The sequence below is a fragment of the Episyrphus balteatus genome, chromosome 3 (assembly GCF_945859705.1).
Source record: "Episyrphus balteatus chromosome 3, idEpiBalt1.1, whole genome shotgun sequence".
Lineage (NCBI taxonomy): Eukaryota > Metazoa > Arthropoda > Insecta > Diptera > Syrphidae > Episyrphus > Episyrphus balteatus.
Window position 1 is genome coordinate 50,360,823 of NC_079136.1, and position 12,015 is coordinate 50,372,837.

Below are 12,015 nucleotides of genomic sequence, written 5' to 3' on the forward strand. Positions count from 1 at the left end.
GCAATATTTTTTCTCAAAGTTATTGGAAAAAGAAATTTATGATACTCGTATCTCAAAATATTAGTACCTATACATATCATAATGAATGGTTTTTTTTTTATCCTAATTTCAGTTTGCGACTTATGATTTGGATTTTAAAAAGCAACATATTAAGGAAAAATGTATTTTTTTGATCAAAAAGAACTTCATTGAAAATAAGTTTTTGAGAGTTTTTAGTGAAAATAGTTATGAGTATAGCTCAAAAACTAGACGTGACTGTAAACAGTTATGAATTCAGCACACTCAAGTCAATTAAAATCACCTTACATAGTTCTTGCTCCCGACTTTTTTTTTTGTTTTTGCCGACCAGTGTTATTAAAACATTTAAAAAAAAATCGATTTTTAAAAGAAAATGTTTGCCAAAAAAAATTTCTTACTGAAAGCAAAAATAAAAATCTTTCGAGTCCTCAAAGTTTTAAATTTTTCATGTGTAGTACACTTCCTGAAAAAGATAACAATTTCAACTCTTTTTCGACTCTTTTTGTTCCTTTTTGAGTTTTTGCCAATAAATTGAAAAGCAAGCTGAATTTGAAAATTTGTATTAAGTAATTTTTTGAAGATATTTAAATTTCCTATCGATATATCCTTTTAAAAAAATTTAAAATTAAAATATTGTACAAAACTTAAGAAAATATATTCAAAAACGAGATAAAAAATGATATTTTTTATGTTTTTATTAAATAGTCTATTCTTATCTTTTGAGCATTTATATAATATTCAACATGTAACAGAGAAAAGGAGATATTTTATGTTTCAACATAATGGTCACAAAAGCTAAATACGGCTAAAATTGTATAAAATATAGACTTTCAAAATCGACTCTTTTTTGGTGTTTTTTAGCCATTTTTCTTGTTACATTTTACAAGTTGTTGAAAAATCATATCTCGAAAACCTATCCATATACAATTTTTTAGATAAGATTTTCGAGTTTTCTGGACTCAAATCTATACAAAAAATATATCGGCACTTGGTGTCCAAAAATTTTTTTATATTTTTGTAAACTCGTCTCGTTTTAATTTTTTCAGATCGATGGTTACGAAAATATATTCTTATTCGAAAAGCTACCTGAATGGAATGTGGGATATGGGAACAAACGTTCTGGCCACAGGCCTTTACAAGAAGATGGTCGAGTTTTATGGGCATCACAGCAGAAAATCCTTCAACGTGACAAAAGAGATCTTATTGATTATGACGAAGATGATAATAATGAATACAACGAAATCGAAGAAAGCCCATCTTATAGATCAACTGATCAACCTTTTAATGACGAACTTTGGGAACATCAATGGTATATGGTAAATACTCTACTAGCCCTGAAAAAGTGTTTAATATTTATTTGAAAAAAACAGTCTATAAATTCTAGCTTGCCAAAAGCCTTAAATTTAAATGTCCTCCCAGTTTATGCTAAGGGAATCACAGGACGAAATGTTCGGGTAGCTGTTTTAGATGATGGAATTGAGTATGATCATGAGGATCTTGTTCAGAATTATGTAAGCCTCTATCTTTAATCCTTATCTTCATTTTAATTTTGATTAATCTTAGGATCCACAAATAAGTTGGAACTACAACGAAGATAATTCTGATCCTTATCCAAAACCTGATGATGATGATAGTTCTCATGGAACAAGATGTGCTGGTGAAATTGCCATGATGGCCAATAATAAGAAATGTGGTGTTGGAATAGCTTATAATAGTCGAATTGGATGTATAAAAATGCTTGGAGGATTGGTTTATGATTTGCTTGAAGGATCTTCGTTAGGATTTGCTTTGGATAAAGTCGATATCTATAGTTCATCGTGGGGACCAATGGATAATGGACAAACTATGGAAGCACCGGGAATTTTTGCCAAAGAAGCATTGGCGAGGGGTGTTGTTTTGGTAGGAAAAGGTTGATATTGGAGGATCTTACTCGTACTGATAATTTATTTAAATTTAGGGACGAAAAGGACTTGGAAGTATTTATGTTTGGGCTTCAGGAAATGGAAGGAAAAAGGGAGATAACTGCAACTGTGATGGCTATGCTGCTAGTATTTATACAATAACAATTGGGAGTGCCGATGATAAGGGACGTGGTGCGTGGTATAGTGAAAAATGTGCCTCAGTTATGACTGTGACATATTCATCGGGAAATGATTCTGATCAAATGATTGTAAGTGCATTTTGTAAATCCTTTTTTTCAAAAAGGAGTTTTTTCTGATCCCTTCTTTCAGTAACCCTGCAAATAATAAACACTCTTGTAATTTTATATTTCTTTAGTCAACTACTGATGTTGGAAACTCATGCACCGTACAACATACAGGAACATCTGCATCAGCTCCTTTAGCAGCTGGAATTATTGCCTTAGCACTGGAAGCAAAGTAAGTATTCAATTAGAAATATGAACACTGCCGTTTATTAAGTCCGTCGACTTCGATCAGGATTGAGGCCTTCAGGCTCAGGGGAAATGACAGAACATCAATATTTATTTTATACATTTCTTATTTACATAAATCTTAATTCGTTTTCAACACATCTCGGAAAATTCGTAGCTTTAAATACCCTATAGTCGAATTTTTCTTTCGCAGCCAAAGATGATGACTTATTGGGATTCAAATGTGAACCGTATTTTCCCCACTTTGATGAAACACATTTAGTCATCATTCCGAACCAATTAAAGAAAGTCGGTCACTATGGCGTATGTGTAATATTTTCTTAAATAAATTGTTGATGTTTAAAACTTTTTTTATCGACACAAATGAGAAAATGATATATGGTTTGACATTATTTTCATTAAAAAAAAATATTTAAACAAAACAAAAACAACAATTAAGTAGATTTCTTGTTAAAGAATTAAAGAGGAGACTGACATACACATTGACTTCAATGATTTGGTAAAAAAGTTATACTGTTAAATTGTAGTTAATTTTAATATTTTTTTACACAGACTTGACTAAAATTAGTGAAGATCAACGTCGAATGAAAATTTCTTTTCAAAAAAACACAATAATACGCCATTCAGTTAAACAAAACTAGGTGAAAGGGTGTTTTTTCGCAGACAAGAGGGAGGAGGTGAAGGTCAAAAATATACCGAACAAAATTGTTTGTCGAATATCATCATATGTCACATGTTTTTAAGGTATTTTTTTATGCTGAATCTAATGACATAAAAATAAAGTCAATACAATTGCTCTAAAAAAAGTTATTGCCGATTAAAAACAAGGATGCTTGTTTTTTGATTCCAACAAGTAAAATATAACCGAAACCCATGTGAAAAACATGCTACACTGATAAAATTCGGGATGAAGGTTTTAGATAAAGCAGGGACAAAGGATTCATAAAGTTCTTAAAATTAGTTTTGGTAAAAGGGTGTTTCCTTCGAAGAGACAGTAAAATCTGCAATTGGTCCCAAAAAGATTATAATTCATTTTATTTATGGTTTTGATGACAAATTAATCATTTATAGATAAGTTCTTACACGTTTTACGCGAATTATTGGCTTTTTGGGACCAATTGCAGATTTTACTGTCTCTTCGAAAAAAACACCCTTTCACCAAATTTTTTTTATGAAAACTCTTTATTCTTGCTTTCTATCCCAAAATCAATGTTTTTACCAAATTTCATTAGGGTGACCTATCATTTTTGTTTTCACTCAAAAAAACACCCTTTTGACCATGATATTTTTATAGACACTTTGATTCTTAAAAAGTAACATAATTACGAAATTTCAATAGGGTACCACTAATTTTACTCAAGTATTACACACTTTTTCAAATATACCCATATTTTCTTTACTTCTAAAAAAAACACCCTTTCACATAAAAAAAATTTTATAGGCTTACATTATTCGTAATTTTCATGGGAAAGAGAACATATTTAACTAATCAATTTTGTAAGGGTACCATTTAGGTATACCATCGATTTTATCGGACTTATAGCGGATTTTTCCCTATTTCCCAAAAAAACACCCTTTAACCTAAAATATTTGTATAGACTATTCGGGTTCTTGGTTTCTGTTATAAATGAAACATTTTTACCAATTTTCATTGGTGTTACAATTTTTTCCTAATTTTTGTGGCACTAATTCCGAATTTCATCATTTCTTTAAAAAAAAAAACACCCTTTCACTCAAGATAATTTTTTACACTTTATAGATTCTTAATTCTTATATCAACCAAAACATTTACACCAAGTTTTAAAAATTAATAAAATTTAAGTTAGCTGTTATGATACCTTCCTCACACACAACTTAACCCATCGAAAAAAACACCCTTTCACCAAAACTAATTTTAAAAACTTTATGAATCCCTTGTCCCTGCTTTATCTAAAACCTTCAACCCGAATTTTATCAGTGTAGCATATTTTTCACATAGGTTTCGGTTATATTTTACTTATTGGAATCAAAAAACAAGCACCCTTGTTTTTAATCGGCAATAACTTTTCTTAGAGCAATTGCATTGAATTTATTTTTATGTCATTAGATTCAGCATCAAAAAATAAATTGAAAATATATGTATGTCATATGATAATATTCGACAAACAATTTTTTTCAGTATATTTTTGACCTTCACCTCCTCCCTCTTGTCCGCGAAAAAACACCCTTCCACCAAACTTTTTGTATAGACAAAAGCAAACTTTTTGCCAAGTTTCATGAGTGTAACAAATTTTTTTTTATTTCTTGATTTTATGTACTATTTTGCCTGTACTACTAGTCTTAAATGTTGTTCTATACAATAAACAGAGTCAATCGGTCCATTCATTCGCTAGGTATATATTTCTAAATAAGCAATTACTATTTTTTTCCTGTCATTATTAGTCCTTCGAATATATATCTGTCATTTTTTCTAAAAAAAAAAAATAAATAAAGCAAAATAAATAATAATAAATAAAAATAAATCATTTATCATTTAACCGCTACTTTATTTCATTAATGTGTAAAAAATTTGGGCGTCAAATAGCAAGTGATTCATTAAAAACAATCCTCAATTTTTAAACGTCTTTTTTCATTGGTTAGAATTTGAATTTGAGTCAAAATTATTTTTAAAAAGTTTTTAACTAACTAATTCATAAAGAAAATTTCCTAAGGAAAGTGTCTTTGAACAAATTTATACTAGGTTTCAATTAAAAAAAAAAACTGAAAACCAACCAGTGTTGTCGTTTTCTCAGAAATGCAAAAATGACTTTAATAGCTTTTTTTGGCTTTTATACTAACTTCGATTAAGTAATTGTTAACTTTTGGAAAGTAAAGTTTGAGAAATTGATGTTTTGAAAATTCTTCACAATTTTGTTGCCATCTGACGGACTTTCGTTGCCCTCTGCAAGAATCTGTCATCGAGAATTATTCGTTAGATTTTCCAAACCAATCTCTTAAGCATTTCTACGTCTTCTGATTTTTTTTTGAAGATTACTATTAATTGCTATGCCCTTCTTTGTGTCTTTTCGTTTATATTGTTTTTTTCGTATTGTTTTTTTTATGGCCTTAACTAGTATTTGAAAATCAAGAAAAATGCATTTTTTTTTTACATCTTCAACAAAGATGATACTGATGTCATATCATTCCCATTCTGTAGTAGAAGTTTAACAGACGTTTATTCAAAAATAAACGGGTTCTTTTCTGTGCTTTGACATACCTTGATTTCGTTAATTTTTTTGTCAATTGGCATACACTTTTTAGACCAGTGCCAATAATTTTTGAAAATAAAAATAATTATTAGCAGCATATGGGTGGTGGGAAAATTTAGGATAAATGGTATATGAAAGGGGAAAAATAAATTGCCCACAAAAAAATTGGGGGAAAATGGGGTGGGTGTCAAAAATCATGGTTTTTTACGATTTATGTCAACATTAGACGTCCTATTGAAAAAAGTTAAATCCAAAAGTTGTAGGTAGTATAAATGTCTACAACTTTTACACAAAAATTTTTTTTCTATAACCTCAAAAATATTGAAAAAAATGCAAAAATACGATTTTTTTTATTTTTTATTTTTATCTTTTACAAAAATAGTTGGATTTTAACAAAACTTGGTTAAAAATTACTTTGTTATATTTTCTATCTACTAAAAATGTTTTTTGAGAAAAAAGTGAATTTTTGGAATTTTGACGAATTTAATTTAAAAAAATAGCTTATTTTTCAATCAAAAAAGTTACCGAAAAATTTTTGATTTTTGAAAAGTTTTAAATGCAATTATTTAGCTTAAAACCGTTTTTTAAAGATTGTGTGGAAAAACTATACTTTTGTTTTAGAAAATATTGAGAAAAATTGAAAAAAAACAAAAAAACGATTTTTAAAATTGATTTTTCCGTAAATGACAGTAATATTGGCGAGATATAATTTTCCATAGAAACCAAATTATACTTTTCTAATGATCATTGACCTTTTTAATTTGAATCAAGCACTAGAATAGCTCTAACGTTCAAAGTTTTTGAGATATTGAATTTTGAACGTCGCAAATACTATTTTTCTGATTTTTGGCATGATAACACTGGTTAACAAGGGTTCTGTGTGCTGAACTCGAATCCGAAGTCAAAAAAATTCTAGCAGCTCGCGTTTTTGAAATATTACCGTTAGAAAATGCAAAAAAACGTTTTTTTGACTACTTCGGACGTTTTTTTTTCATGTAAAATTGTAACGGTTTCTAAAAGACCTGTTTTTCTTCTTTCAAAATCTGTTTAAATCTTTCCGATATCTTTCGTATAGGTCGAGATATCTTAAGAAGAAGTAAGTGTGTTTTGCTCAAAAATCATAGAGGATGTAAAGAAAAGTATATTTTGGTTCCGGCAACAAAAAAAAAGTTTAATTTTGTAAACCAGTGTAATATGTCAAAAACGTGATGTGATAGAATTTTTCTGACTTCAGATTCGAGCTCAGCGCTCGAATTGATTTCTATAAAAAAAAAACTTTTTTGACTATAGTGAAATCGAACGGGGCAAAAAAAATCGAATGCCTTGTATCAACATCAACCATCAATAAATACTTTACATATTTTAGATTCCTATTAGGTATTCGCTCGCTATTTAAAAGACATGTTTTTGCTTTCTTTTCAGTCCTAAATTGACATGGCGTGACGTTCAACACATCATAGTTCGATCTGCAACTCGAGAACCTCTAACTAAAGGAGATGACTGGCATAAAAACGGAGCTGGACTTTTCTATAGTACAAAACTCGGTTTCGGTTTAATGGACGCAGATGCTCTGGTCAACTTAGCCCAAAGATGGAAAACAGTACCAAAACAAAAAATCGACAAAGTAAATGGTAAATACTCATAAAATACATAATCAAACCTAAGAACTCAACAAAAATGTCTTCTTCCATCAACAGGATCCTTGATAGAAAACCCATCCCAAACAAATTCACAGAAAATCATCTTCAACTACACTGACAAAACAATTCGCCATCTTGAGCACGTTCAAGTTATAATCACCGCTACATGTCAATACCGTGGTGCATTGGAATTATTTCTGTCATCGCCATCAGGCACTCAAACAGCCATTCTTGATAGAAGACCGCGTGACTATTTTGCTGGAAATTGCTTTGACAGCTGGCCATTCATGTCCGTAGCAACATGGTCCGAGAATCCATACGGTCAATGGCAGTTAGATATTCGCGATACTACACCATTGGTTATGAAACAGAACATCCGAAGTATTGGCTTTGTACAGTTAGTTCTATACGGAACCACGCATGCTCCATCATCATTAATTTTTCCTTAGCTAATAAATTCGCACAAATTATGCATTAATTAAAAATTAAAAATCGAGTATCTTTTTTATGCAAAAAACAAAACAAAAACAAAACTAATAACTAAACCGCACCTTATATCCTCTTTAGCCTCTATGCAACATGCTCATGTTGCACAGTGGGACGAATGTATGGAAAAATCGGCATTTCTAATATCTTGTGTTTTAGTGACTGAAACTACGCAAAGTTGCATTAAGACGTCTATTTACATACCTAAATCTATGAATTAAACATGAAAACCAGATAAATTTAAACGTTTTAGCCAGGAAATTCATTTTTATTTAATTAAAAGAGTTGAACAGCGAACTTTTCTTTTAGGATTTTCTTTTTATTATTATTTTTTCTTTTCTTTTAAATAATTTTAATTTATGTAAAATAGAACTAATATTCAAACAAATAAGCAAATAACAAAATAAAGAAACAAACCTTTTTATTCATTGTCGATTTCGGAAGTATAACTTAAGTCGTCCGGGTTAAATTCTAGGGGAAAACTAAGATCTGTATAATTTTTTGATGAATATTGGTATATATCTCGATCATAATTTGATATATGTGAACTTTTTGACCGGAAATTTGACAACTGCCAAGATTTTTGCATTTTTATAGAATTCGATCCCATCATTTTTGATTAAAATGGTAAAATGTTATAAATAATATTGGTTTAAAGAGCATTTTTTTTTGTTTTAAATTGATGTTATCACTTACGCGATCATGTATAACTTTAGTTATATTCAGATTAGAATTCAGCCATTATTCGTTAGAGCTCATGAACCGATTGAGTCTTCTAGAAGACTGCTACATCTTCTACTTTACTTTGAGGCAATAAAATTTATAGTTACTTCCTGTATTTGAGCTTCTACATCTCCTGTTGACTCCTCTTAGCCAAGAAGTTGTTGAATTTTCAAACAGAACCCATCAAATGGTCTGTTTTCGCACTATCCAGTCAAGTTTTTAAATTTTGACCATTTTTGATATAGGGGGTCGAACCTAAAAAACGCGATTATAAGTACTTGGAGCAAATTGGGGCAAGATTTTTTTCTTGATTCCTTTAGAGGACACTTTCCTGAGTATAAAACAATAAAAACCCAAGAGAGCCTTTTAGGTGTAAAAAAGAAAATCTTACTCAAAGTCAAAAAAATTTTTTTTCTACCAACACTAATAAAAACAAAACTCAACAAAACAAAAATTTTTTTATAGTTAAATATTAATTTATATACCTTGATGAGTGTTATTATCCATTATTAAATTCATTTTTTACCGCACAAAAAATTTTGGGAGTAAGACCAATTACAACCTGATTTTTCACCACCAAAAAAAAAAATTAATCTAGACAATGTTTAGCACTCTATAACTTTTGCACTAATTGGACAACGCAAATAATTTTGATGCAGTTAGAACCTAAATATATTTGGGATGACATACCAATCACTCAAAAGTACCGCAATAATATTCGATTTTTGTATTTATTGCTATGGGTCGTCCCACTGTGGTCGAAGTGCTTTATGATAAATTATGTTTCAGCAAACACCAATGCAATGCCTAGACTATGTTCTAGGAATTTATAATTAACTTTGTGTAGGGTCGACTTATTAGATATTCGTAGCTATCTTTTTTTCTTTTACGAGTGGAAAAGTGAATATACCAGAAGCATTATAGAAAATCCGAATGACCGAAGCCGGAATACGGAAGCAGTTATTGGTAGTTTGCTAGTTTTGAGCTGGAAAAATAATATCTACTATTAAGTAGAATGCAATTGATGTGGGTTAAATGTATAAGGGAAAGCAATTTGACTTAGTTATATCGGGAAATAGAAAAATTGACAGAAATATGTATACCAAGAATGCATTTAGAAAAGCTATGACTTATTTTTTAACAAAAATTTTATGCAAAAATTCTGATTTGATCTGCAACAAACATAGATTTTTTATCACCTTTCAATTTTGTTTATAATTTTTTCTTAATACCCAGAAATTCAAAAACCTATACAAAAATCTTGGAAGGTCATGATCCGATCAAAACCAAAAAGAAGCAACTTTCCAATTCAAGCGTATGCGAATTAGCTTTTTAAAATTAAATTGACATAAAATTGCGGCCAATTAAGAATTTCCAGGAATTAAAGTTGAGGAAATCTTCGCAAAGATGTCGTTGGCACACAGTTGCTCCATGCACAGGCTTTACTTCCATAATTTCTTGACGTTAGGTGTATGATGATGCGAATCAAAGACTGCAAATAAAAATGCCTATAGAAGGGATTTAGCTGGTTCTTTCATAAATTTATCAAATCCAAAATTAATTGGAAAGATTTTGTGAGAACATTCGTTGATGTTATTTTTTTTTTTTTTTTTCATGTGAGATAGGGCAAGTCACGAAAAAGATAGATTTTTGTCTTGAAATGTTTTTTTGTCAGGAGCGTATGCAGAGGAGGTGGAGATCGGGGAAGAAAAGAATACCGATAATTCCATGTTCAGTATTTCAGCATAGAGTCAAAAGCCTTGTGAAACAAGTCGTGAAACCATACAAATTTGCATTTATTTGTTCACCCGTGAAAGTTCCTTTGAGCTTTTGTGGAGAAAAAAGTGGAGAGTTATGCTTTAAGACCGGTGAAGTAGGCGAAACTATTACATTTTTACATTTTTTTGTCTTTATATCGTGCAGTTCTGACTATAAAATCTATAAGAATACCATAAATCACAGTTTCCATCCTTGAAAGTCTGTTTTGTTTTTTCGGGAAAAAATGATTATTTCGAAAAAAATTAATTAAAAAATTGAAGAAAAACAGACTTGAATACTTTCCAAATCGATTGTTAGTACGTAGTACAGGTAAAATAGTACATAAAATCAAGAAACAAAAAAAAAAAATTGTTACACTCATGAAACTTGGCAAAAAGTTTGCTTTTAGGATAAGAACCAAGTACAAAAAAAGTCTATAAAAAAAAGTTGGGTGGAAGGGTGTTTTTTCGCGGACAAGAGGGAGGAGGTGAAGGTCAAAAATATACTGAAAAAAAATTGTTTGTCGAATATCATCATATGACACATGTTTTCAAGGTATTTTTTTTATGCTGAATCTAATGACATAAAAATAAAGTCAATACAATTGCTCTAAGAAAAGTTATTTTGCGACCAATTACAGATTTTACTGTCTCTTCGAAAAAAACACCCTTTTACCAAACTTTTTTTTTATAAAAACTCTTTATTCTTGCTTTCTATCCCAAAATCAATGTTTTTACCAAATTTCATTAGGGTGACCTATCATTTTTGTTTTCACTCAAAAAAACACCCTTTTGACCATGATATTTGTATAGACACTTTTGATTCTTAAAAAGTAACATAATTACGAAATTTCAATAGGGTACCACTAATATTACACAAGTATTACACACTTTTTCAAATATACCCATATTTTCTTTACTTCTCCCTCTTGTCCGCGAAAAAACACCCTTTCACCCAATTTTTTTTTATAGACTTTTTTTGTACTTGGTTCTTATCCCAAAAGCAAACTTTTTGCCAAGTTTCATGAGTGTAACAATTTTTTTTCTTTAAAATGCCTATTTTACCTATACTAACGGGGAATTTAGAAATTTTTGTATGGTGCTCTAGTAAAAAAATGTAAGGCTAGAAAAAAACATATCTACATCTCCTTTTCTTACAAAATGGACTGTAACTTAAAACAACAGCAATTAGCGAAAAAAGTACTCAACTTATTTTGTAGGGAATTGGATTTGCCATATAACTTAACTTTCCAAAAATACACCAGTTATGTGCAAAAAATAAAAATTACGTTTAAAAAACAAAATAGTGCAGTTGTGCAAAATGTGGTTTTTGGTTTGTTTGTGTACTAACAATTTATCAAATATTGAAATCAAAATTCAAGTCGGATTTATCCTCCAGAGTACCAATGTGCATTTTGACCAAAAACAAGCTTAAAACGTTATTTAAAATAAACCTCTGCTTATGGTACATGATGTTAGGGTATTTTACAATGCTGCATCTCATGGAATTATACCCAAAACTAAACTTTGTTTAGTAAGGCTTGTTGGTGTGTAATGGACTTTTGAGTTCTTAGATAAAGTGCTTTAAAAATTCTCAAAAAAAACGAAACTGACTTAGGTACTCACAGATATCTCATCATTCATCAAAATGGATGAATTTATGTTTAGAAACAATTTTTTGGCACAGTGATTTGAGGTTTCTTTCATTTAGGGACCAGCTTCACTACTCGCAATCTTACATGGATAATAATTTTTCGCAAAAAAAAACAAAA

At 30.0% G+C, this 12,015-nt stretch overlaps 1 protein-coding gene across 1 annotated transcript; it reads left to right on the forward strand.

Annotated features, from left to right (window-relative positions):
• The first annotated feature begins 1,241 nt into the window (after positions 1 to 1,241).
• Positions 1,242 to 7,936, forward strand: LOC129916714 (neuroendocrine convertase 1-like). The gene is made up of 7 exons (XM_055996823.1): positions 1,242 to 1,334; positions 1,389 to 1,529; positions 1,582 to 1,917; positions 1,976 to 2,188; positions 2,296 to 2,396; positions 7,060 to 7,268; positions 7,335 to 7,936. Exons 1-7 carry the CDS (start codon positions 1,332 to 1,334, stop codon positions 7,724 to 7,726), a joined length of 1,395 nt encoding a protein of 464 aa, XP_055852798.1. The 5' UTR covers positions 1,242 to 1,331; the 3' UTR covers positions 7,727 to 7,936.
• The last annotated feature ends 4,079 nt before the right edge of the window (positions 7,937 to 12,015 follow it).